At 36.4% G+C, this 22768-nt stretch overlaps 1 protein-coding gene across 2 annotated transcripts; it reads left to right on the top strand.

Annotated features, from left to right (window-relative positions):
• The first annotated feature begins 8751 nt into the window (after nucleotides 1-8751).
• On the top strand, nucleotides 8752-21501 carry LOC18441312 (nifU-like protein 4, mitochondrial). 2 transcript variants are annotated; one of them, XM_006851430.4, is made up of 6 exons: nucleotides 8752-8952; nucleotides 15992-16153; nucleotides 17994-18169; nucleotides 20320-20423; nucleotides 20573-20684; nucleotides 21133-21501. In XM_006851430.4, exons 1-6 carry the CDS (start codon nucleotides 8766-8768, stop codon nucleotides 21199-21201), a joined length of 810 nt encoding a protein of 269 aa, XP_006851493.1. In that variant the 5' UTR covers nucleotides 8752-8765; the 3' UTR covers nucleotides 21202-21501. The 2 variants fall into 2 exon arrangements, with proteins under 2 accessions (XP_006851493.1, XP_011625960.2); XM_011627658.3 differs by having other exon boundaries at nucleotides 15992-16308.
• Nucleotides 21502-22768: the final 1267 nt, after the last annotated feature.

The following is a 22768-nucleotide window of genomic DNA, read 5'->3' as shown; positions in this document are numbered from 1 at the left end:
TCCCTTCAAGCAAATTCCATCATTGGAAGCATCAGAGTTAGAAGGTGCCTTTTCTATAGAATAAGTGAGACATGTTGTTTTTGGCCTTCCTCAAGATAAATCTCTAACACCGAATGGTTATCCCTTGCCCATTTTCCAAGACTTCTTGGAAGTAGTTAAATCCGATTTACTTCATTGGTTTTAGCAATTTTATCGTGATGACTTTTATAAGCAATTCCATCAACTCCACCTTTATAGTCTTGATCCTTAAGAAGCCAATGGTGGAGTCTTTGCGGGATATTCAACCAATTAGCCTGCTTTCTACCCTTTATAAGATTCTATCCAAAGTTTTGGTTAATAGATTAAGGAAAGTGCTCCATTTTGTGGTAGAATGCCCTCAAACTGCTTTTATCAAAGACAGACAGATTATGGACGGTATTCTCAAGGTTCAGGAAGTTATTCATTCTGTGGCTCACTTAGAGTCTAAAGGTGTTTTATTGAAGTTGGACTTCGAAAAAGTGTATGATAAGGTTGAATGAGATTTTCTTACTGAGATCAAGAGGCACATGGGCATTGAATCTAAGTGGATAACTTGGATAAAAGGATGCCTGGTATCGACACATTTTGTCTATTCTTGTTAATGGTAAATTATGTGGTTACTTCTGGGCTCCTAGGGGCCTTAAGCAAGGAGACCCTCTCTCAACTTCTCCTAGGGGCCTTAAGCAAGGAGACCCTCTCTCAACTTTCTTTTATTCTTTAATAGGTAAGTTTTTCAGCATCATGATGTGGGTTACCAACAGTAGTAACTTAATTAAGGGACTGCCTACTTGCAGACAATACCCTGCTGCTTTTGGAAGGAGAGGATGATAACATTCGAAATTCTTGGGTTTTCCTTAAATGCTTAGAACAAATTTTTAGAGCCAGACTTAATATGAACAAGACTAGGTTGTTGGGTATCAACTGTGATGACGACGAATACTCTTTGGGCAAGATGGTTGGATTGTTTTGTTGATTCTTTCCCTACTATATACTTGGGTCTGCCTTTGTCTATTAATGGGTTTCCTAGAGCTTACTAGGACCCCCTCATTCAACGCTTTCATACTAAACTTGATGGTTGGAAATCTAGATTCCTCTCCTCTGATGGCATAATCACTTTAATTAGAGCTGTTATTGCTAACCTATCACTTTATTACCTTTCTCTCTTCAAAGCCCCGAAATGGGTTATCCTAAAATTGAAAAGTCTGAATTTCCTTTGGAGTGGAAGTCAAAATAAAGAAAAGATCCATCTGCTTTGCTACGACAGAGTTTGTTTGCCTTAAAAGGAAGGAGGGCTGGGTATTAGTAAAATTTCAGCAGTTAAAGAGGCGCTACTTACCAAATGGTGGTGGAAACTCTCTCGATAACAGGGCCAGCTTTTGGAACAGGTAGTTCTTGAGAAATATGGGAGGAATAAATTCTGGCCCATTGGTAGACAACCTCCATTAAGAATTCATATTTCTAAGGTTTGGAAAGGGATTCTCTCAGTTAGAACCCTATTTCTGGCATACTCCAAGGTTTTGGAGGGTAATGGTTCGTCGACAAGTTTCTGGCATAGTAAATGGTTATTAGATTATCCCCTCTCTCTTCCTCTTCCCCATATGTATAGAAGATCGATTTACAAATAGGCATCACTTCTTTCTCTGGTGTCTATTATTGAAAGTAGAAATACCTAGGATATATCTTTAGATATCAGAAGGTTAGTGCACAGGTTGAGCAGGAGTTCATCACCCTTCTGGGTCATCTTCATAGCTTTTCTATTTCCCCGCTAGACCAAATAAGATCATTTGGACTCTGGATCCTAAGGGAAATTTCTCAGTTTCCTCTCTCTGTGAAATTCTGACTCACGATAGATACATTGAGGTGAATATGGATGTCAACAGATTCTGGGCTTGTAAGCCCCCCCCAGAGTGCAAGCTTTCTGTTAGCTTGTTGGCCATTATAGGTCAATTGTAGAAAAGGGGGATAGTTGTTGTCTCTGGCTGCCCTTTTTGCAAGAAGGAATGGGAGACTTTAGATCACATTCTTCTTCACTACCCTTTCGCCTCAGAAGTCTAGTCTTGGATTAAGCAGATATCCTCTTCGTCCTGGGTTCCTCATATGGCAATCAATACTACATTGTATTAGATTTGGACCCCTATCTTCTCCAAATTTGGTCTCTTACTATGGAGATTTTTGTTGGCTGCAATTATTTGGGCTCTATGGAAAAAAATAAACCTTAGAACTTTTGAAGGTAGGTCTCGTGAGGTGGCCTCAATTATTCACTCAATCCAAGTATTGGTAACGACCTAGCCAAAAACTCTCTCTTTTTACTTCGGTGTCTCTGGATCAACTGTTCTTACATTTTTCTAACAGGCTTTTCTTCAAAAAGAAAAGATGCTCTCGATCGTCGGTTTAGAGTCTTCCCTAGGTAGGTTGGCTGAAACATAACTTTGATGGGAATGTTTTTCTTGAAGAGAGATGCGTAGGTTTTGGTGGAGTACTTAGAGATAAACTTGGCAGAACCATTTGGGCTTACAGGGGATCTATGCCTTTCACATATATTAATGAAGTTGAGCTTACAGCACTATAAGTGGGAGTGTTGAAACTCAACCCCATCCAGAACAGGTTGATAATTGAAGGTGCCTCTGCAACTATCTTTCTGCTTCTGTTCCTTGGGCCTTGACCTCGTCCATGGACATGATTGTTATAGCTTTATCTGATAAAGAGGTCATCTTCTGGCACGTCTTCAGGGAAAAGAACTCTGTAATTGACATGCTTGCTAAAGAAGGGAATGTTTTCCTTTAAGCCCTCCTTATGCCTTCCCTTCTCCCCTTTTGCTACCCTTCTCCCTCCCTTTTCTCTTGATCTCTTTTGCTCTTTTTGGGTCGTTGTAATTTCTTTCATTATTTATCTTAGATCAAAAAGAAAGAAGAGATGACTATTTGAAGTGGTTGTACAAGTGAACAGTAGTGATTGTTCACTCTGCACCCAACAATGACCTTCGATGGTCATCAATGGTTGGATCTGCCTATTCAATAGTTGTACTGCTACAACCGTCGAGCCAATGGTCAAAAGCTACCACAACGGCTAGTTTATAGCCATTGGATACCGCACACAATCATCCGATGTGTAGTCGAGCCCATTTTCATGAATGATAAAAATGGGGCATGCATGCACGAGCTAAGGGCACCTCTACGAACTATAAAGTGTGCCTCAAACGCCCTTTACACCTACACACACGCACGTGCATGTTGTACACTTTGTGTGTTCCATCCTATGTTCTATGAATTTAAGACATGAGATTGTTCGCATATAAAAACGACTCTTTCATCACTCTATTCTTCAAGGGTGTGGTTTCTATAAGGTTGCAACCTTAAACAATCCAATTAAGGCACACCTTCAAAATTTATCATAATATGTAATTTTGTTGTAAAAAAATTCTTAGGGTTATCTTAAAATCAATTTTCATATCTAATTAAAAAATATATAAACTCCAAAAATAGTTAAAATCAAGTAGATTTATAAATATATGGAAATCTTGAAAATGGACGGTCTAAATAATGTGTTGTAAGAGGAACTATGTCTAGGCTAAAAAACGGTTTTTTTTTTTCATATTCATACATTTCGATGTCGAGATGATCAATTAGAGGGTTTTTCAACATTAAAACAACCTTTCCAATAGATTTTTGAGGTGCATCTATAATTCTACATTTTAAGGTTGCAACCTTATACAAACATTTTCCTTAGGACTAAAACCCACCACTCTCCCTTTCTATTCACTGAAAACTTAGGGAAACAATATTTGAAAGTATATTATTTTTGAAATGCTTAACTCAGCCATGGGCAGTCCCAAGTTAGTCATACCAATCCCAAGTCTAGAGAAAGCAAAAAGTTTGTGTTAGGTTGGCAGCTAGCATAAAATTTTGCCATATTTTTTCATGAATCCTAAATCAATATTATATAGTTATACTAAGACATTTCCTGTAAGTGACATGTTGTGATGGCACTTGGGTGCAATAAGAAATGAGCAAGGGTTAGCAAGGGCGCCCCTAGAAGCGATGTGTTACAATGCTGCCTGATTGTGGTGATAAGTAAGCAAGGACTTTCATATCATTTTGGACGAGCGTGGATAAAGAAGTTCATTCAAAATAATAGGATTCGTTTACTGATATCAAATGTAGGACCTCTAACAGGTAAAAATATGGAGTTAATGGATAAATGAGATGAAGGGAAGTTACTATAGCTTACCAACAAGAGACTTAGTGCAAAGGGGCAAAAGCTAAGAAAATTGATGCATATAAATTTTGGTATATAGGAAATGATAAAATAGAAATAGTAGAGGCATAATAGTAGACAAGATTTAAAAGATAAAATAATAAATGTAAAAAGAATAGGTTATAAGCTCCTATTAATTAAACTCGTGTTAGGGGATATGATTAATATAATTAGTACTTTTAAGCCATAGGTAGAACTAGAGGATAGAATTAAAAGACAGTTCTTGGAGGACATGCATGGACTAGTCCAAGGGGTACTAAACATAGAAAGAACTTTTTTAGGAGGGAACTTAAGTGGCCATGTAGAAAAAGATAATAGAGGATATGAGAGGGTACATGGACGATATGGATTTAGGGAAAGAAATTATATATATGACATTATACTTAACTTTGTTGTGGCTTACAACCTAGCAATATCAAACATTTATTTTAAAAAAATGAGATGACTATTTAATAGCTTATAAAAGTGGATCTTATAGAAGGTAGATAAACTTCTTTCTAATCAAGAATGCAGACGGATCAACATATAAAGACTATAAGGTTGTCCCTGAAGAGAGTTTGACTACGTAATATTGGCTCATGGTTATAGATGTTTGCATAAAGAGATGGAAGATAAGGAGTGAAGTTAATAGGTATTCAAGAACTAGGTGATGGAATTTAAAAGGGAGAAAATACTTATTTAGGAATAAACTAATAAAATAAGGAAAATAAAATTTTGCGGACGAAGTTAATATTATATAGAATGAGATGACTAGTAATATTAATGGCAAAAAAAGATTTAGGAGAATCTAGAGATAAAAAACTTGCAAGTAAAGAAATATAGTGGTGGAGTGATGAGGTTCAAAAGGTTATTAGTAAAAAATGATCATCTTATAAAGCTTTGTAATGGAATAGTAATTATCAAAACTTATAAGAATACAAAACTATTAATAAAAGAGTAGAAAATATGAATTTATAGAAATTATTGAATATATGTGTAAAGAAGGGAGGAAATCATTGACTATGGAATATTGAGAAAGAGCATAAATTTCGGTAAGAATTTCTATAGAGGATTGAGAGAGAGTTTTGGAGGAGAGATTCACAAATGTCCAATGAGATTGTATACAATAAGAATATTTACTTTTGATACAAAGAAGTTACAAGTATTTACAACCATCCGATGTGAATCTGCTATATTGGATATAACACAAATTCGAGAAAATTTCTTTTGAAGTTTGAGCTTGGTTAATGGAGTAAATGCATCCATTTTATTTCACATATGATGGTCAAGATTAATTGTTACCACCTTTTACCAAAGATAAATAGTCTCATTGTATAATTTTGCCATTTCAAATTGGAAAATTGTTTCATGCGGGCTGGATCGCATTTCTACATATGCGGTCCAGAAAGTGTAAAGCATCCATCTTAAAGATAGAAGCAAGTAGGTGTTCCATCTAAAAACAATAGAAACTAATAGTCCAAATGTTTTCTTACTAGAATTATTATATTTAGTTTTTAAAATTTATTATTTTTTCATATTCATGATCTCCATGTTAGAGATTACATATCCTTAAAAATTAAATATTAAAATTCATCTCAAAAATAAATTTATTAAGAAACCCGCAATTCTACCTATGCGGGCTTGGCCTCATAGAAACTGAGTCCTTTTGAAAATGGCTTCAATTTAATGGATTACTAATGCGTTTTACGAAATTCAAGGATTAGTCTTCCTCTAGGTACGTCATACATCACTCTCACAACATAATTTTGAGGCATATGCTCCTCATAAAAATCCTTGCTATAAAGTACTTTTAGACAGTTTTCAAAACAACGGATCAGGTTGACTAGTCTATCCTGGGCCAATCTGATTGGTCCGACTGATTCTGACTAGATCAGCCAATTAATGCCCCGATTTTTTTTGAAAAATGTAATTTTGATAAAAAAAATCCCAAAAAACTCAAAAAATCCTAAAAAAAAATTAGGAAAAAAAAAGTTTAAAATTTATATATATTGTTTTTTTATATTGCTTGCCTTTGCCTTCCTTATGGCTGCGATTGTCTTCCTACATGCTTACCTCCGGATGCCATGTGCTTGCCTTCGCTCCTTGTTGGTTAGAGTGGAAGGAAGTTTCGATGTTAGCTTACCTACCAAACGGAGGAACACCTACTTAGGGGCAACCTCATAGGGAGAGGCGGCATGTTCGCCCTGCCGGATCAGCAGGGAAAGATAGAATGGGAAGAATCCTACTTGTTGCCCATCGACCGCGGAAGACAGAAGTAGACGGGATGAGTTTCATCTATGTATAGATTATAAGTTCTATAAATGGCACTAGCAGTTATTTCACTGTACGATATTCTCTTATGGAGGAGTTCTTTTATTTGTTCAATGAAAGAGGAAAGGGATCCGCATTGCTCAGTCCAAATCGAAGCCATTCTTTGTCAATTTTTTAAAGGCAAATGAATTAAACCCGAGATTGGGAACCTTTTCCAGCCTCTCATTCAAGCGAGAGATCTCCCACTCATCTCGGCTCCAGCTACTTTGAAGAAAATGATTAGACACCTTAAGCACTACTTTTTCAATGATCAATATATAACAAATATATATTATATATAATATGTAATTAATACATAGAATATAATATAAATTATATTAATAAAATAAATATAAATGTAAATAGAAAAAGCTTAAAAATACCTATAGGCGAAAATGAATAGTATTCGCCACCATCACGGACTTGCTATGTCTGTGGCAGTTTATTGAACGGAGCCGCAACGGACGGCACGTGGTGGTTTATGTGGATTTTTCGACCACCACGGATATAGCATGTCCGTGACGGTATGGATATGCTATGTCAAAATGTAGGTAAAATATAAAATTGTTCATCTCTTTGTGACAATTTTGATAAATTTCCATCTTCGTCTCTCATATCTGTGTCTATATGTATGTCTATGTGCCCCTTGGAAGGTTGGTAGTGTAGGTATTCAATTAAAGATCAAATCAGATGAACAACAAATAAATTTTATATCCCCCAAGTTGAGAGACCTACGGCCTTGGCTCCTTGTTAGGCCTGACCAACTATGGTGCGTCCGAGTCTACTCGCCCAAAGAGGCAAACTTTGCAGTTAGCAAATAAATAATTTGTAATAATATATAGAGTTTTAAGTAGAGAAATAGAATAAGGAAATGATTCCATGTGGGCTGGATTCAGAGGTATAAAGCATCCATCTTAAAGATGGATGCAAATAGGTAGTGCATCTAAAAACAAGTGTAACTAATGGTCCAAATGTTTTCTTAATATGAATATTATTTCTAATTTTCAAATTAATTTTATTTTTCATTTTCATGATCCCCATAAAAAATTAGGATCAAATTATATTTAAAAAATATATTCATTGTCAAGCCTGCATTTCTACAATATACGGGTTGGCAGCATAGAAACGGTGTCCATAGAAGAAGAGGAAAAAGAAAAAAAAGAGAAATATATAAAAAATGCTATGGACATCTTTGCAGACCCTACAACGTGACAATGCACTTATCAACCGATTTTTAGAACAAACCACTGATGAGTGCACTAATCGGCCCATAAGTGCACTGGAAAAAAATAACTGCACACATCATCGTTGGAATCGGGCTAGATTGGGATCGACCAGTGACCGATCCCAAATTAGTCGGCCGATCTTTTAAGCATTGCTTTTAGATTGCACTTTTGGAGATATAACTTCCTCAATTAAAGATAAAAATAGATTATCGCACCAACCTAAGAATTTTCAACATCAAAATTATATCTCATGACAAATTTTGGAGTTGCATCTCACTTAACATCAAGATTAAAAGAACCTTTCAATATCAACGAGTTTAAATTGTTTCTAAACTCAAAATATGAATTTCTTATTTAAAACGTTCTTGGCGTGGCCAAAATAGTTTAGAAAAAATATCTCAATAAACTGTATTTTGGTTGTTGCCGACTAGACCTCAGTTTTGCATATGCAGTCTCGAAAGTATAAAGCATCCATCTTAAAGATGGATGCGAGTAGGTGTTCCATCTAAAAATAATAGAAACTAACGGTCTAAATATTTTTTTATTAGAATTATCATTTTTAAAATTTTAAAATCATTTATTTATTTTATATTAATGATCTCCAAGTCAGAGATAACATGTCCTTAAAAGTTAAGTCTTAAAATCCAGGTCAGAAATGGATTTATCAAGAGGCCCGCATTTCTACATACGCGGGCTTGGCCGCATAGAAACCTGGTCCTCGGGAAAATACTGCTTTATACCTGAGGGAGCAGGTGTAAAGTGCTCTCCCGCGGGAGCACGCAACAGGCGCATATAGCGTTCTCTCTCTCTCTGCGGCCTGACTGATCCCACCCTACAAATCCATCATAAACCCCTCGTATTGCTCTGCTTCTCTCTCTACCACCAAAACCGACATCTCTTGTCATCACTTTCTCAAGTTTCTGGCACAGAAATTGTCTTTGTTGATTCATAGAGAGAAAATTGCAAGGAATTGTCGTGATGAGGGGTGTTGTAAGGTTGTTGAGTAGTGTAGTTAACAGAGAAAGGCAGCAAATTTTGCGCTCCTCAATCCGATGCTTTTCTTCTTCAACCTTTGCTCCTAGGGATCATCCTCTTTTTGGTCCTTCTCCCTTCAAAATATCTCCTCTCTCACCATCTTCCACATGTCAATGGAACAGCTTGAGAGGTATTTCTCTCTCTCTATAAAATCAGCAGTGGGTTTTTCTCATATCAATCTGAGAACAACCTTTAGTAAATGAGTCACTTCTGCTTGTAACAAAAACTCTGATTCAGAGTATTTGATTCTCGAGTACTCATAATTGATTGTTAAAATTTTATTTGTTGATGGTTGATATCCCCCATTTTTTTGTCCATTTGCATTTTTTACTTGGTCCTTTCGAATGATCAACCATTTTCATTTGCTAACTCCTTTGTTTTACTTATTTGAAAAAACATATATATTTTTGTGGGGGTTTAATTTTGTGATATGGACTTTGGTATTGCTGCATATTGCAATATGTGTGTGCCTTCTGTTGCATTTGGGCTTACATGAATTAGGAAATGGTTGCCTAATATGGATAATTATGACTCGATCATGGAATTAGTCGGCATTAATCCTCCTCTTTCTTGGGTGAATTGACTTAGAATGCTTTCTGAAGTATTTATTTTGCTATCGAAAGCCATGGAAATTGTAACCATATATTCTTTAATTTTTGAATCCACTGAATTTTGATGATGTGGTGTTCAGAGAATCATAATTATAGAGAATATTTATATTTCTCATCTCCATCATTTTGCTAGGCTGATAGGATTTTGATATGGAAAGCTACTGATTTTATAAAGAGATATTATGGTTTAGTTTATTATTCTCTGTTATGATTTTAAGAATCTAAGAAAACCTCAGGATTACATAATCATAACTTTCAAAGAGATGGAACCCATGGAGTGTCAGATTAGTACATAAAAAATTGCACTTGGGTTCCAAGGAAAATATTTCATATGGGAACCAAAATGGGGTAAATATAAAATTTGAATATCAGAATTGCAAGTTACTTGCATTCTTGGCTTGTCAAAGTTAATTACTTTGGATGTTAAACTGAATTTATTGAACAATGTGTGAGACTCAAGTTCTCATGCGAAAGGAAGGCGTCATCAGGCTGGAAAAATGTGAGAGAATGTTCTTTTGGCATGGCAACCATGTATGAGGTGGGGGATATCAGTTCATGAGGTGCCCTGTCATTTGACGAGTATGATGAGTTGGTTCATCTGATGGCTACTCTACAATTAGCTTATTTTCCTCCATATAGGTGCTGATGAATTGGTTTTGGTTGGGAAATCATTCTATCGGTTCTCTATTAAGTCTTTCTTAGTGGGGTTTTAGTTTTAAGAAGTTGATTTGGTTTACCCCTAGCCCTATTCTTCTTCAATGTGTTGGATAGCTGTTTGCTATTGAGAAATCACCTCTGTTTTCGTAGTTTTCAGCTTGCCAATATTTTCTACCGGTGGTTTGAAACTCGGTTTGGGTCATGTACTTGCCCTAGACTGAGCCAAATTACTCAGATGAAACCAAGTGGCCTTGCCCAAATCAATCCCGAGTGCGAAATGGAATAGAGAAATTGTGCAAAAAGATGCCTACACAATGCCTAGGAAATACAAACTGTGAAATTCAAGCTCATAGAGTACACGCTATCTATGAAATGCAATTTCATTTCACGTAATCCAATACAACAAATACAAAAATAACTATGGAAAATAGGAGTGCCGTATTCAGGGTATTCCTAGGTCTCACTATAAGAGTGGGGATCTCTGACAAAAATCTGTGAGATAGAGGAAGCAGTCCCTATCCTAGCTGTGCCACCCTGCTAGACAGGAAAGTCAGTGAAATTGGGCCCTAATCCATGGGCACCCCCCTCCAAACCCCCCCACCAAAAGAAAAAAAGAAAAAAAACTTCGCTAGGGGTCCCTCCCTCATCATCATTGCTATGCTTCTTAACTCCCTGGCTGGGTAGTTGGCTATGTCAATTGTTACGACGCCGGCTACATCGCTCAACAGATGAACTATGTTGCCAATAACTATACCATTCTCTCTCGTCTTGTAGCCAACCATTTCGGTCCTCTCTTCAGTGGAGCTCCCACCACCATGTACCTGCTCGCTCCCCCTCAACCTGTCTCTCCTGCTCCTACTACATGTTCTCCTAGTTGTTCTATGCAACTTCCATGTCATCAGGGTCATTTGCAGCCTCTTCTTCTAGGGCCCTTCTATTTACTACCGTTTCCTCTCACTCCACCACCCCTATGTAGGGTCCTCTTGGAATATGTCACCGAGGTTATACTTGGTGACCTCCCGCCTTCGCTGCCTCATCCTCAAGTTGAAGTTATAGTGGACATACAACCATACAACCTTTGTCTTCAACATGTTCCTCCTTGGAGCATGAATCCATTGGAATGTACTCTAGTTTCTCTCAGATTCTGTTGCGGAACAGGTTTGGCTTAGGTTTCTGATTGCAATATTTTGTGAGTGTTTTTTTTTTTTTTTTCCGTGGAGGGGGGGTATTTGAAGTCCATATGACTCCCATCATTTTTGTTAAAAGGAAATAAAAAAAAAAAAAGAATATTAATCAGTGAATACAAGTTTGAAATGCAACCACACAATTAGTTATATTAGGAAATACTAACTCATAAAGCTTGTTAGCGAACCTAGTTGGTCCCAATATCACCTTGAGCATCATGTATATAGAAAGCTAAAAAGTAAATTCGATAGTCAATCATACTACAACAAAGCAAACAACAATATTGTTTGACTAGTAAAACATATTGATAAAAGCTTGCCTTTCTCATGGCATGAATATGGGCCTGCTCCTCATGCTCCTGTCTCTCAAGGCAGTTCCTCACCCCTTCCATGATCTCAGTGTTAGCTCTGAGCCAGTTGATAATAATACTCTGGGTTAAAGAAAAAGCCTGAATTTAGTGTTAATATAAACCTAAATACCCAACAAAATTAATAAATAAACATAAAACATAGAATGAAACTTTAAATTTATAATTATCTGCCGCATGCGTATGGCGATGTATCTGGTTAGCCCTTTGGCATTGATGATCTCCCAGACCATACATAGAATTTGTAGTTTTCCTTAATGGCATGTTTCACCCAATCAAATGCTTTATAAAAGAATCCCATGACTGGCTTCAAATTGGCATCAACCAACTTCAGTACTTACACAAGTGGTGTGGTGGCCCAAACAACCTCGTTATATTTAATCAAAATCTCCAGCTGCTAATATGAAGTGGCAAACCTTGTGATAGCAAGCCTAGTGATCCCTCCACTACAATGTGATCTCATTAAGCTAAAGATGTTTTAGTCGTCATATATAAATTTGGCGATCTTTTACCCTCTTAATGCAACTACTCATCGCCCTCAACTTCCTTACAGCCTTCAGCATGAGATCTATACAGCAGACAGCACAGGGGCTTCAAACTAAGTATTGTCTCTTTTCTGTAAGCAGCCTCACTGCCTTCAAATAACTTCTGTTACTTTTTGTAATCAACTGCACCACATTTTCTTCCCCAATATCTCCTACCACTTCATCAAGCTTGTTAAATAGGAGTTCTCCAGTCCTCTTTTTGTCCACTGGAAACCAAAACTTCCCCTTCAGAGCAATAGATAAGGAAATTCACTACGTGCTTTTATCATCCATCCTGCCAACCATGTAACATAATTGTGACCACAATTTTACCCTCGGTTGCTTAAAATTTTGATTCGAATGTGATTCAATCAACTCATCATCTTGGCATTTCCTTTCAAGTTTAGTTGCAACCCTTGACTGCCGACCCAGCTTCTTCTGTAGCAGTTATCATAGGTTGATAATATTCTGAATTAGTTGTGAAATGGGATGGCAGTCATACCACCACCTCGCAACTGCCATCTTCATCCTATCCTTGTATCTCTAGTCACATGAGAGATTGAGGCATGGTGGACAAGTCTAGAGGGTTCAATGGCTCGGGGTCAGGGTGGGGTTCGGGGTCTGGGTCGAGGATGGGGTTGGGTTGGGCTAGTAAGTAGTAGATGCCCAGGATGTGGTAGAAGGTTGGGATGAGAATGACCGTCCCAGACTAGAAGAAGTAGACCTAAGGAGCCTAGACCCGCACCCTTCCATACCAGTCACTAGAAGCTCAAAGTTACTATTGGCTGGGGAGCGTGATTGCTAGAAGCTCCTGCCTGTCTAGCAAATATTTATCAATCTACATCTGTCTCTCCCGCATGTCTGTTAGACTAGCCAAGCTTCTCTGATCCATTTGAGCTGCAGCCTCTATCTTGTCGTCATCTATAGGGGGTGCATAATGTTCTCTATCTCTTTAATAATCCTCTATTTCTATACCTTCTTCCATCTTGTTACCTCCATTGTCTTTTGGATAAATTCCTTAACTACCACAGGCACCTTATCATTTGGTTGAAAATCACCACAAATTATTGCTAGGTGATGCTTCACACAATCAAGGTTGCCTGTCATCTCCCTCTCCCTTCCTCAAAAGCTAAACCGTACACTAGTCTACCCCTTCTCTTTCTTAGGCAGCTTCTCCTTACACTGCCAAGCTGGATCCGTCCTCGTCATCGCTTAGGCCTATAATAGAATATATATATATATATATATATATATATATATATATATATATATATATATATATATATATATAAAACCTAATCAATATGCTTATCATACCATTAAGGGTCAAAACCGTGAAATTTAAAGTCCCAAAATAAGTCTTAAGGAAAACTACTTTATACACGTAGGCTCCCTTATAAATTTTTTTATTTACACCATTAACCCGTTTACTGATATTTTTGCAACCCCAAACCACCCAACAGGAAAGAAAATAAAAAGGAGGGAGAATATATGGTAATTTTGGACAAAAATGTCCGTACAGTAAAAATACCCTTGTAGCCTTGTTTCTAAATTTCTTTTTGAAGGTTAAGGCTGGTCCGGCACTTGGTATGCGGGACCTGCCTCGTTTCTAAACTTTTTCTTGAGGGTTGAGGCTGGTACAGTACTGGGCATGGTCTGGCACTCCAAGTGCCAAACCGACCTCATGTTTAATTTTTTTCAGAGGAAGAGGCAGTTCTGGCACTTTGAGTGCCGGACTGGCCTCAATTGACTTAACAAGGGCATTGTCCCCAATCACCTAAAATTTTGATATTAGAAAATTGATATCAAAACTCACATTATTAAAGAAAAAATGGTTCTTATCAGTAAAACTAAAGCATGATACTAGAAAAGTTCCTAAATGGAAAAAAATTGGTACATTTCACAATAAAATTCATGATAAAATTAATGATAAATCCATTTATTGGCATTTTTAACATACAAATATATGAGTCTAATCAATGTATTTTTCCCTAAATGGAACTAATTGTAATAATATCACAAAAAAAAAAATTACAACAATTAACAATAAATAAATTATATGAATTTAAATAAAGAAATAACATTTACCTCAACTTTTGAGGCCAAAATCTGGATCTTTGTGCTTGGCGTGAATTGGGCCTTCAATCCAGGCTATTTGTTCCTTATGTAGCAAAATTTAAACCCCAAAACGAATTTTTGGATCTGCCTTGAAATTTGAAGGAAATTATAACTCCTGAAAAATTGAAATTTTTTAGTACCCTAAATTTATCACCTTCCGGGTGAGATATCTCAAGATAGGGGTTGTAATCTTACAAATTAACATGGGGATATTGTTAAAGATTCTATCAGCTTCAATTGGAATCAAATCTAAAGGATTTTAGCTGGAAAACAAGGGTGAAATGGATCAAAATGGTGGTTTGGTAGGATTGTCACTAACTGGTTCTTTCAACAGAACCGACCCATTGCATGCCGGATACCTCAAGATAGGGGGCTATAATCCCTCAAATTAATGTGGGGATATTGTTGAAGAATCTATGAACTTCAATATGAATCAACTTGCAAGGATTTTGGCTGAAAAATGAATGGACTTATACCCCTAATGACGGATTTGCTCATAAAACTCAGTTTTTGGATGAAAACCTTCAAACTAAGATCAAAATTGATTGATTTATGATCAAGAATCCTTCTTTTAGAATTTGGGTCACCCAGCACTAATTCATTTGAGCAATAATTCATTTGATGAGTTATTGCTAGATCGAAGCTCTTTTGCAGCATCAGAGATGCAAAAGAGGCCTTACTGTATGCACAGCTCAATAATCGGAGAATCAAACCAAACTAGGTCTGATTCCCTAATTACTCATCGCTACTGTGTTGTACTCATGTGAGTACTGTACATACTCGCCCAAGTACTGTACACCTCCTGTTGTCCATGGAGGCGTACCCAACTACCCGCCTCGGCGCATAGCCGATGCCAAGTGAGTCACAGTCAACTCGACCGAGTCTTGAAACACTGTTGACTATATTATAGTGGGGGCACCGAGCACTTGTTCCCACCCTGTCGATTTTCCTGATAGGTTTTTGTCCTTCACTTCTTTGTTGGGATCAAATGGGACATGCAGTCTTCAGCACCCCCTCCTCCTTTTGCTATTTGTTTCTATTCTCCTAAATACAATTACCAAAGAATATTCATACTTGATTATCAAAGAAAATATATTAATAATAAAAATATCTTCGAAAAACATGTATGTGATGGGAACTAATAATTTGTGTGCTTGATTATCAAAGAAAATATAATAACAACAAAAATATCTGAGAAAAAACATATATGTGATGGGAACTAATAATTTGTGAAGTTAGTGTTCTAGACCTTTGAGGGACTTGATGGCGGTTGCCTGGAGTGAGAGCCTCTGAACTGTTGGGCCTTGAATTAGTTGGTTTTCTCACCCTTAGAGAGTTTGGAAGCTCAATTTTGATGGCATGTTTGTAAGCTAGAATCTAATAGTGAGTAATTTGGTTGGTGTATGGGATTGATACTATTGGGGTTAAACCAGTTCTTGATGAATTCGTGTGTAAAGTGGATTTTATTTATCTAAAAACTTCCCTTTACCTTGTATTATTGGGGTGCATATGCGGGTGGGATCAAAGTCATGCGTGTGTGTCTATTTTGGGGTACCAACAGTATGCTGTTTGTGAACCTCTTTTTCTTTTAGCATATTTATTGTTCTAAAACTGTGTGTAAATAATTGACACAAAAACGGAAGTTTTCCTACTCTCAAAGACTGCCCATTAATTTGGTTTAATCCCTATAGCTGTTATATTGCACAGGGCAGAGGAGGAGCATGTTTATCCAGACACAAACAACACCCAATCCCTCATCGCTCATGTTCTATCCTGGAAAGCCAGTTATGGAAGTTGGGAGTGCAGACTTTCCAAATGCTCGAGCTGCCATGAATTCACCTCTGGCCAAATCGCTCTATGCCATTGATGGTATACATCGTTTACTGTTCCATTTTCTTTCTTTAATTTGAATGATTTCATTTAAGTACCGCCAAACTGGAGCATGAAAACTACTCAAGCCTCTCATCAAAAGGCTCGAGCTGCCATGAATTCACCTCTGGCCAAATTGCTCTATGCCATTGATGGTATACATCGTTTACTGTTCCATTTTCTTTCTTTAAAATGATTTCTTTTAAGTACCGCCAAACTGGAGCATGAAACCTACTCAAGCCTCTCATCAGAAGGGAGTCCTAATTTTAAATCCTATCCATTTGTTGTTGTATCCCCATTCGCCCCTTTTATAATTCCCTAATATCATTATCAATGCTTAGCATAATAACCTTTGCAGAAAATAATAGAAGGATGCTTTCATTCAATGGATCAATATGGAAAACTAATACTCCATTCGGTCTTAACTGTTCATTAAAGTGGATGATGATGGATAAAGTGGGATCCACCAGAACCGGACATGACTGCAATCACGGATCTCTCTTTCCATCACCTTCCATCATTTCATTGGACGTCTATAGCCCTTGGACTATAGTATACTTTTCTGAATCATTATCTTTGCCTTTCTATATGGAACAGTTCCTCCATGCAGCTTGTCACTAGGTAACAAGCCTATTGTGAAACCCTGTTAGATGGATTTAGAGGCATCCAATGTAGTAAGATATTCTTTTTTATATGTTTATGCAATGGCAATACTGAAATGCTATAAGAAGAATGAACTTCCAAGAATTTGTAGGGATGAATACATTTTCTCCTGCACACCTCATCCATTACCTTTTAGTTGCTGTTGTCATTTAAACTCATGTTTCTTTCTGATAATCATTTAAGTTTGCATTTCATTGTTATTTTGGATATCTCTTCACAGTAATTGACTTGTTATAATATTTTTGTTAGAATTGACTTCTTCTACTCTGTGACTAGCTTACAATTGATTTCTTGTTGTACTCTGTAACTAGCCTGTCCTGTCAGGTGCTCCTTGATACGGCAAGGTTATTTTTCTTGTTATCCTGTGTGTTAATATTTGTGAATAAGCTACAGCATAAAATAAGAAACTGAGTATTCTGAAATTTAACAATTGAAAGTATTGCAAACGAATAGTCTCAACAGTCCTTATTATTCAACATACCAAGTTGTCATATTCTGTCTCCCAGATATTGAGATGAACTATCAAGAATCCACTTGGTCTTTGACAGACCATCTTAAGACCTGACAGTAAGAAATTTAATATTTCTTTTTGTGCCAGATATGTTTTGATCCCCTATATATTGAGATCTTTCCTTTGATTGATTCACACAGCAGAACTTGTCAGATGGGTGACATGTAATTTGCTTGCTAAAGAAATGTTAACTTAAAACAGTAATGTAGTAGAAGAGAAATGACATGTAACTTAGGTGGGTGGGTGTACATGAAAACACAGAATATTGGCTATATTGCTATAATACCTGGCAAAATGCGCTTCCATCTTCTGGATTTATTGAAATATAAAACCAAAAGAAGAAATCTAAGTTTTGGTTAGAAGGTCATGAACAGTATTAATTGAAGACACAATGAATTAGTAAAATATTTTTAATTACTTCCATTAGATAAGAAACATGCTATACAATTTATGCAGCAAAAATATTATCGAAGAGAAATGGTAATTGGTTCAACAAAAAAAAAATGGTATATTTCAACAAGTATTAGTTTATCTTAACTTCGTGGGGATTCAATTAATATTGATGAACTCTTCATCATGAGCTTTTTTTTCTTTTTTTTCCACATAATTCACCCCCCCGCTCCCCCCCTATCTTATCAGACTAATATGTTACCTCTGTGTTCGTAGGAGTATCTCGAGTTTTCTTTGGATCAGATTTTGTCACAGTAACAAAATCAGAAGAAGCTTCTTGGGATTTTCTGAAACCGGAAATATTTGCAGCAATCATGGACTTCTATTCATCAGGGAAACCATTGTTTTTAGATTTGAATGCTGCCACTTCCACGGATACTGTGATTCATGAGGTATGAAAAAGGAACCTTGTCCATTTGATAAAAAAGGGAACCTTGCCAACCTTGCATGAATCTGTTTGTCTGTCCTGATTGAATCCTATTTCTTTTGAATCACTTCTTAAGCTTCTGTGAATAAATCATTTCTTTTCTTCTCTCTTAAATTCACTTCTTTACAAGGGGAAGTTAATTTCTGATATTCCAATTTTTGCATGTGTGACACTATAAGCTAGAATGTAGCAAATGACATATCAGGAACTTCGGTATCTTAAGAAATGGTAAAAAGCTTAACAATGCTGTTGAATGTGTGTCTCAAACACAGTTCTCCCTAATCTAAAAATTAGATGTCCAGTAAATAGAGATTTTCAATTTACTGAAGTCTCGAAAGCCCAAATTAAGGGATTGTGCATCATTTTATGTCATGCTTACACTGTTACACATGTTTAGATGTTTCTTCTGACAACAGGAGCCTGGACTTGTAGAAAAAATAGTGGAGGCCTGGACTTGTTTGCTGCTAACCATGCTAATCCGTATACTTTTCAAATTGATTTTGCTTCATTTTGACGGTTTTGGACACTTTTTACATCTAGTTTATCATCCTTCCCTTGAAGCATGGTGGAATTGCTTAAATGATTGTCATATACCACTTTTCTAGACTAAAATTTTCCTTAAATCATTTTTCTCAATAATACAGTTTATTGAGTGTAAGGGTGGCTCCCAACTTCCTATTACATCTATTTTGGATGTGAGGTAAGATAGAGTTTCAGAAATTCTCTATCAAAGTTCAAAAAAAAGCAATTCTCTCAAGATACTTCATATGAATAATTGGGTTCATCAAGTTTTCCAATAATGCTGTCAAATAATTAGGATATGTAGCCAATCATGCCAAAATAAAGAGGATCATCTAGCACCTGGTTCTGACTACCATGGCATGCTGCCAATCCAAAAGAAAGAGGGGAGAAAGAACCAAGACATGCATATTAACTCTTGGAAACTTCATGTAAAATTTCTAAAAGTTTTTTGGAATTTAAAAATAGTCCCATTTTTTTTATTTTTATGCTCAAGTCCCTTTTTTCTGTCAGATTTTTATCTTTCCCAAAATACCTCTGCGTTCACCAGTTGAAGTTTCAAAACCAACCCTTTTTTTTTTTTAAGCAAAGGATGGGTTCGGCACCACTTTCTTAAGTGAAAACATAGTTTGGGCATTTCAAGTGTTGAACCTACTTTTTATTAAGCGCACGTATACTATTCTTCCATTGGAGCATATTGTACACTTGCTCCCTCAACTATAACCCAATCGAGGCACTTTTTTAGGCCTTCAAATTTCGAGGATTTAACTTCTTCAACCTAGTGACCAACCTTAGGGGAAAAAAATCTTAATGCATTCTATATGTACTTGAAAAAAATACCGTCCTAAGATTGAACAGAGACCATTCAAATTTTGGATGATCAAATCTAAGTGTTTTAAGAACTCAAAATCCAATTTTCTGTCAACAAGATTTTTAGGTGAATCCCAAAATTTCAGATCCAAAAAGATATCCTATTGCTCTTTTGCCCCTGATGGAAGCACAGCATACATGCTCTTCACTTGTTGAAGTGCCGAAACCATGTTTTTACTTAAAAAAAGTAGGTTATGCACTTCAAATGCCAAACACATTTTTTTAATTAAAAAAAGTGGGTAAGTGCCAAACCCATTATTTGCCTTAAAAAAAAGAGTATTTTGAGAAATAAAACCCTGATAGAGAAAAGGGACTTGAGCATAAAAAATAAAAAAGTAGGACTATTTTTTAGTCCTGCAAAATATAATGGTCTTTTGCATAAAATTCCCTAAACTCTTATCTATTTGGGATACGCATAGTATATCTTATTGAAAAGAATGGTATCATATTATTGGTTGGGCTTCATGGGCCCTATCACAAATATTATTAACACAGCCTTGCGATAAACTTCCTATTGGAAACATGTATTAGATTCCAATTGTATCTTTTTAGTATGCTGAATTCAATTAGGGTATGCCTCTATTAAAAAACACATCAGTTAAGATTCTGTTTTTAATATGCCGAATTCAATTAGGGTATGCCTCCACTAAATTGTACCTTCTCTGAATTCTGTTTTGATCAAATTAGGTAATTAACAAATGACATTTTCATTGTCTGTTTTTTTAGGACGATTCAGAGACGGTTGCCATGATCAAAGAATTATTGGAGACTCGAATTCGTCCAGCCGTGCAAGATGATGGTGGAGACATTGAATATAGGGGTTTCGATCCGTAAGTTTCCCTCTCCCCGTGCTTGCCCAAACTTCGTAACTATAGTTACGGTTCCTAATTACATAGAGAGAGAGAGAGAGAGAGATGCTTGGCTGATTGGTAGCTGGTTATTGTCGAAATTAACCTCTTACATTGTTTTGCTTGTTTAGAGAGACAGGTATAGTCATGTTAAGAATGCAAGGAGCTTGTAGTGGGTGCCCGAGTTCCTCAGTTACTTTGAAGTCCGGTATCGAAAACATGCTTATGCATTATGTGCCAGAGGTAATAGCTGATCTTTGACCACAAATACATGGGGCTACTAAGTTTCTATGAGAATTTTCCATTTACCAATGGTCTATGTTATATCGTTTCAGTTAGAAATGATGGATGGGGGGATTAACCTTATCTAGGAGAATATCCGTCATTGAAAACTATAGTTAATCTCCACTGTCCATGATTGGGAATAGATAGTGAGTATCCCTGTGCTGTGCCACGACATCCACCACCAGTGCTTATGGCATGCTTTCCCAAGTTCGATTGATTATATTCGTGCACTTCAATGCATTTTATTATCTGTAGATTTTTCCATCCATTAGTCAAAAAGAAATAAGATCCTCTTTTTTATCTTCGCAGGCCACCTTGTTATTGTTTGCAACTGATCGTATATCACTTTTGCATCATATAAATGCACAGTTTGTGAAATGAACTCTAATTTCTTTTCCATGAGCAGGTTAAAGGTGTGGAGCAGGAATCAGATCCAGAGGATGAGGAATTGAATATGACAGCCCAAATGGAATGATGTGAATCATGCTCCGCATCGTGTGTACGAATAAACTTTGCATGCAGATATTCTCTGTCAAAATTTACCCCTCAAATTTTTTACTATTTATTGCGATGGTTGAGGCCATGTGGGTAAGTGCATGAGGTTCCATGAGCTGTTTTTTATTTTTTCTTTACATGCTAACAGGTTAGGAATACAATGCTTGTTGTTATGTTGTGGCTCTGCCACCTAGGCCAAAGACCCATTATGACATTCCATAAACTTTTATGTATAGTCGCAGTGTATTTTCTGCCATTTGATTTAACAGCCTTCATAGCCTCTCTCTCTCTCTCTCTCTCTCTCTCTCTCTCTGTGACAAACATGAGAAAGTCTTCATGTGCTATAATACCAATTTCCTTTGGGCATCTTTTCTTATCCCTTGGGTATGTAATAATTTCATCATGGAATACACCATTCCAGGTATTGCACAGTCCCATAATCCCCACTAGCCTCGAATCATGACCTAATTTGTATATTTTTTATGTCTTGATCAGGGTAAGCATGGTTGACATTGTTATTTTCATGCAAATTATAAAGGGCAATGATTTCATGCAATGGTTGTGTAAAAGATGTACTATTAAATCATTCAGGTTTGGTATAAGGTTAAATCATTTGAATAATAAAAAATATGGAATCGGACGGCTAGAGGTGTCAACATCTCATACAAAGTCCAAAAAAAAAAAAAATTGGACTTTTGGGTACTGCCAATAATATTCTCTTAGCTATTTGATTTCACACTTGATGGTCAGGGATGATTGTGATTATTTTATACCATGCGGGCTTCCCCAACGGTAAATATGTATATTTTAATTTAATTTGGGCATGTATGGTATAATCCATGTGATTATTGAAACCCTATGACCATGAGGTTATCACCATTTTGTCAATTGGTTAAATGGTGATGGAATGGATTCAACCTAGCGCTTCAAATTAATATTTTTTATCCATATGAATCGAACCTTTTCATTTTTACCTTTTGTCTTGTTGTGTACATCCCCAACCATAAATATATACATTTTAATTTAATTTGGGTGTATGTTGTGATCCATGTGATCATTGAGACCCTATTGATCATGAGGGTATCACCAATCTGTCAATTGGTTAAATGGTGATGGAATGGATTTCACCTAGCACTTAAATTAATATTTTTTATCCATATGAATCCAACCTTTTAATTGGGCAATGATAAAACACTGTCCTAATTGGACGGTGATGAGCCAATAAGTTCTGGTATTTTCCATATGGATCCTGATATATTTTTTCAAACTATTTTATACTTAATTGCCCATTTATGTTTTCTTACCATAGAAAACTTCAATGGTTGATGATCTTTTCATGCACTCGTGTATGTTTTCTTTTAATGTGTGTCGTAAATGATAGTCTTTGTTGTTTCCTGCAGTAAATATGACCGACTTTTATATCTAAGAATATTTGAAGAGTAGTAAGTTTCACTCTTATGAGAAATTCACCACAGAGCATGTATGGTGGATACCATATTGGTTATTTTTCTCAAATTTGATCAAATTTATTATTAATGTCTCTCTTT

This window comes from Amborella trichopoda, chromosome 11 (assembly GCF_054954075.1).
Source record: "Amborella trichopoda isolate Santa Cruz 75 chromosome 11, AtrichopodaSantaCruz75HAP2 v2.0, whole genome shotgun sequence".
NCBI classification, from domain to species: Eukaryota; Viridiplantae; Streptophyta; class Magnoliopsida; order Amborellales; family Amborellaceae; genus Amborella; species Amborella trichopoda.
The sequence above is the reverse complement of the archived record's forward strand: the minus strand, read 5'-3'. Positions and strand labels throughout refer to the sequence as shown.

Coding starts and splice junctions, on each gene's coding strand:
- LOC18441312 (XM_006851430.4), top strand. CDS start 8,766: ATGAGGGGTGTTGTAAGGTTGTTGAGTAGTGTAGTTAACAGAGAAAGG. Junction 8,953..15,991: donor TCAATGGAACAGCTTGAGAG/GTATTTCTCTCT, acceptor TATATTGCACAG/GGCAGAGGAGGAGCATGTTT. Junction 20,424..20,572: donor GAATATAGGGGTTTCGATCC/GTAAGTTTCCCT, acceptor TTGCTTGTTTAG/AGAGACAGGTATAGTCATGT.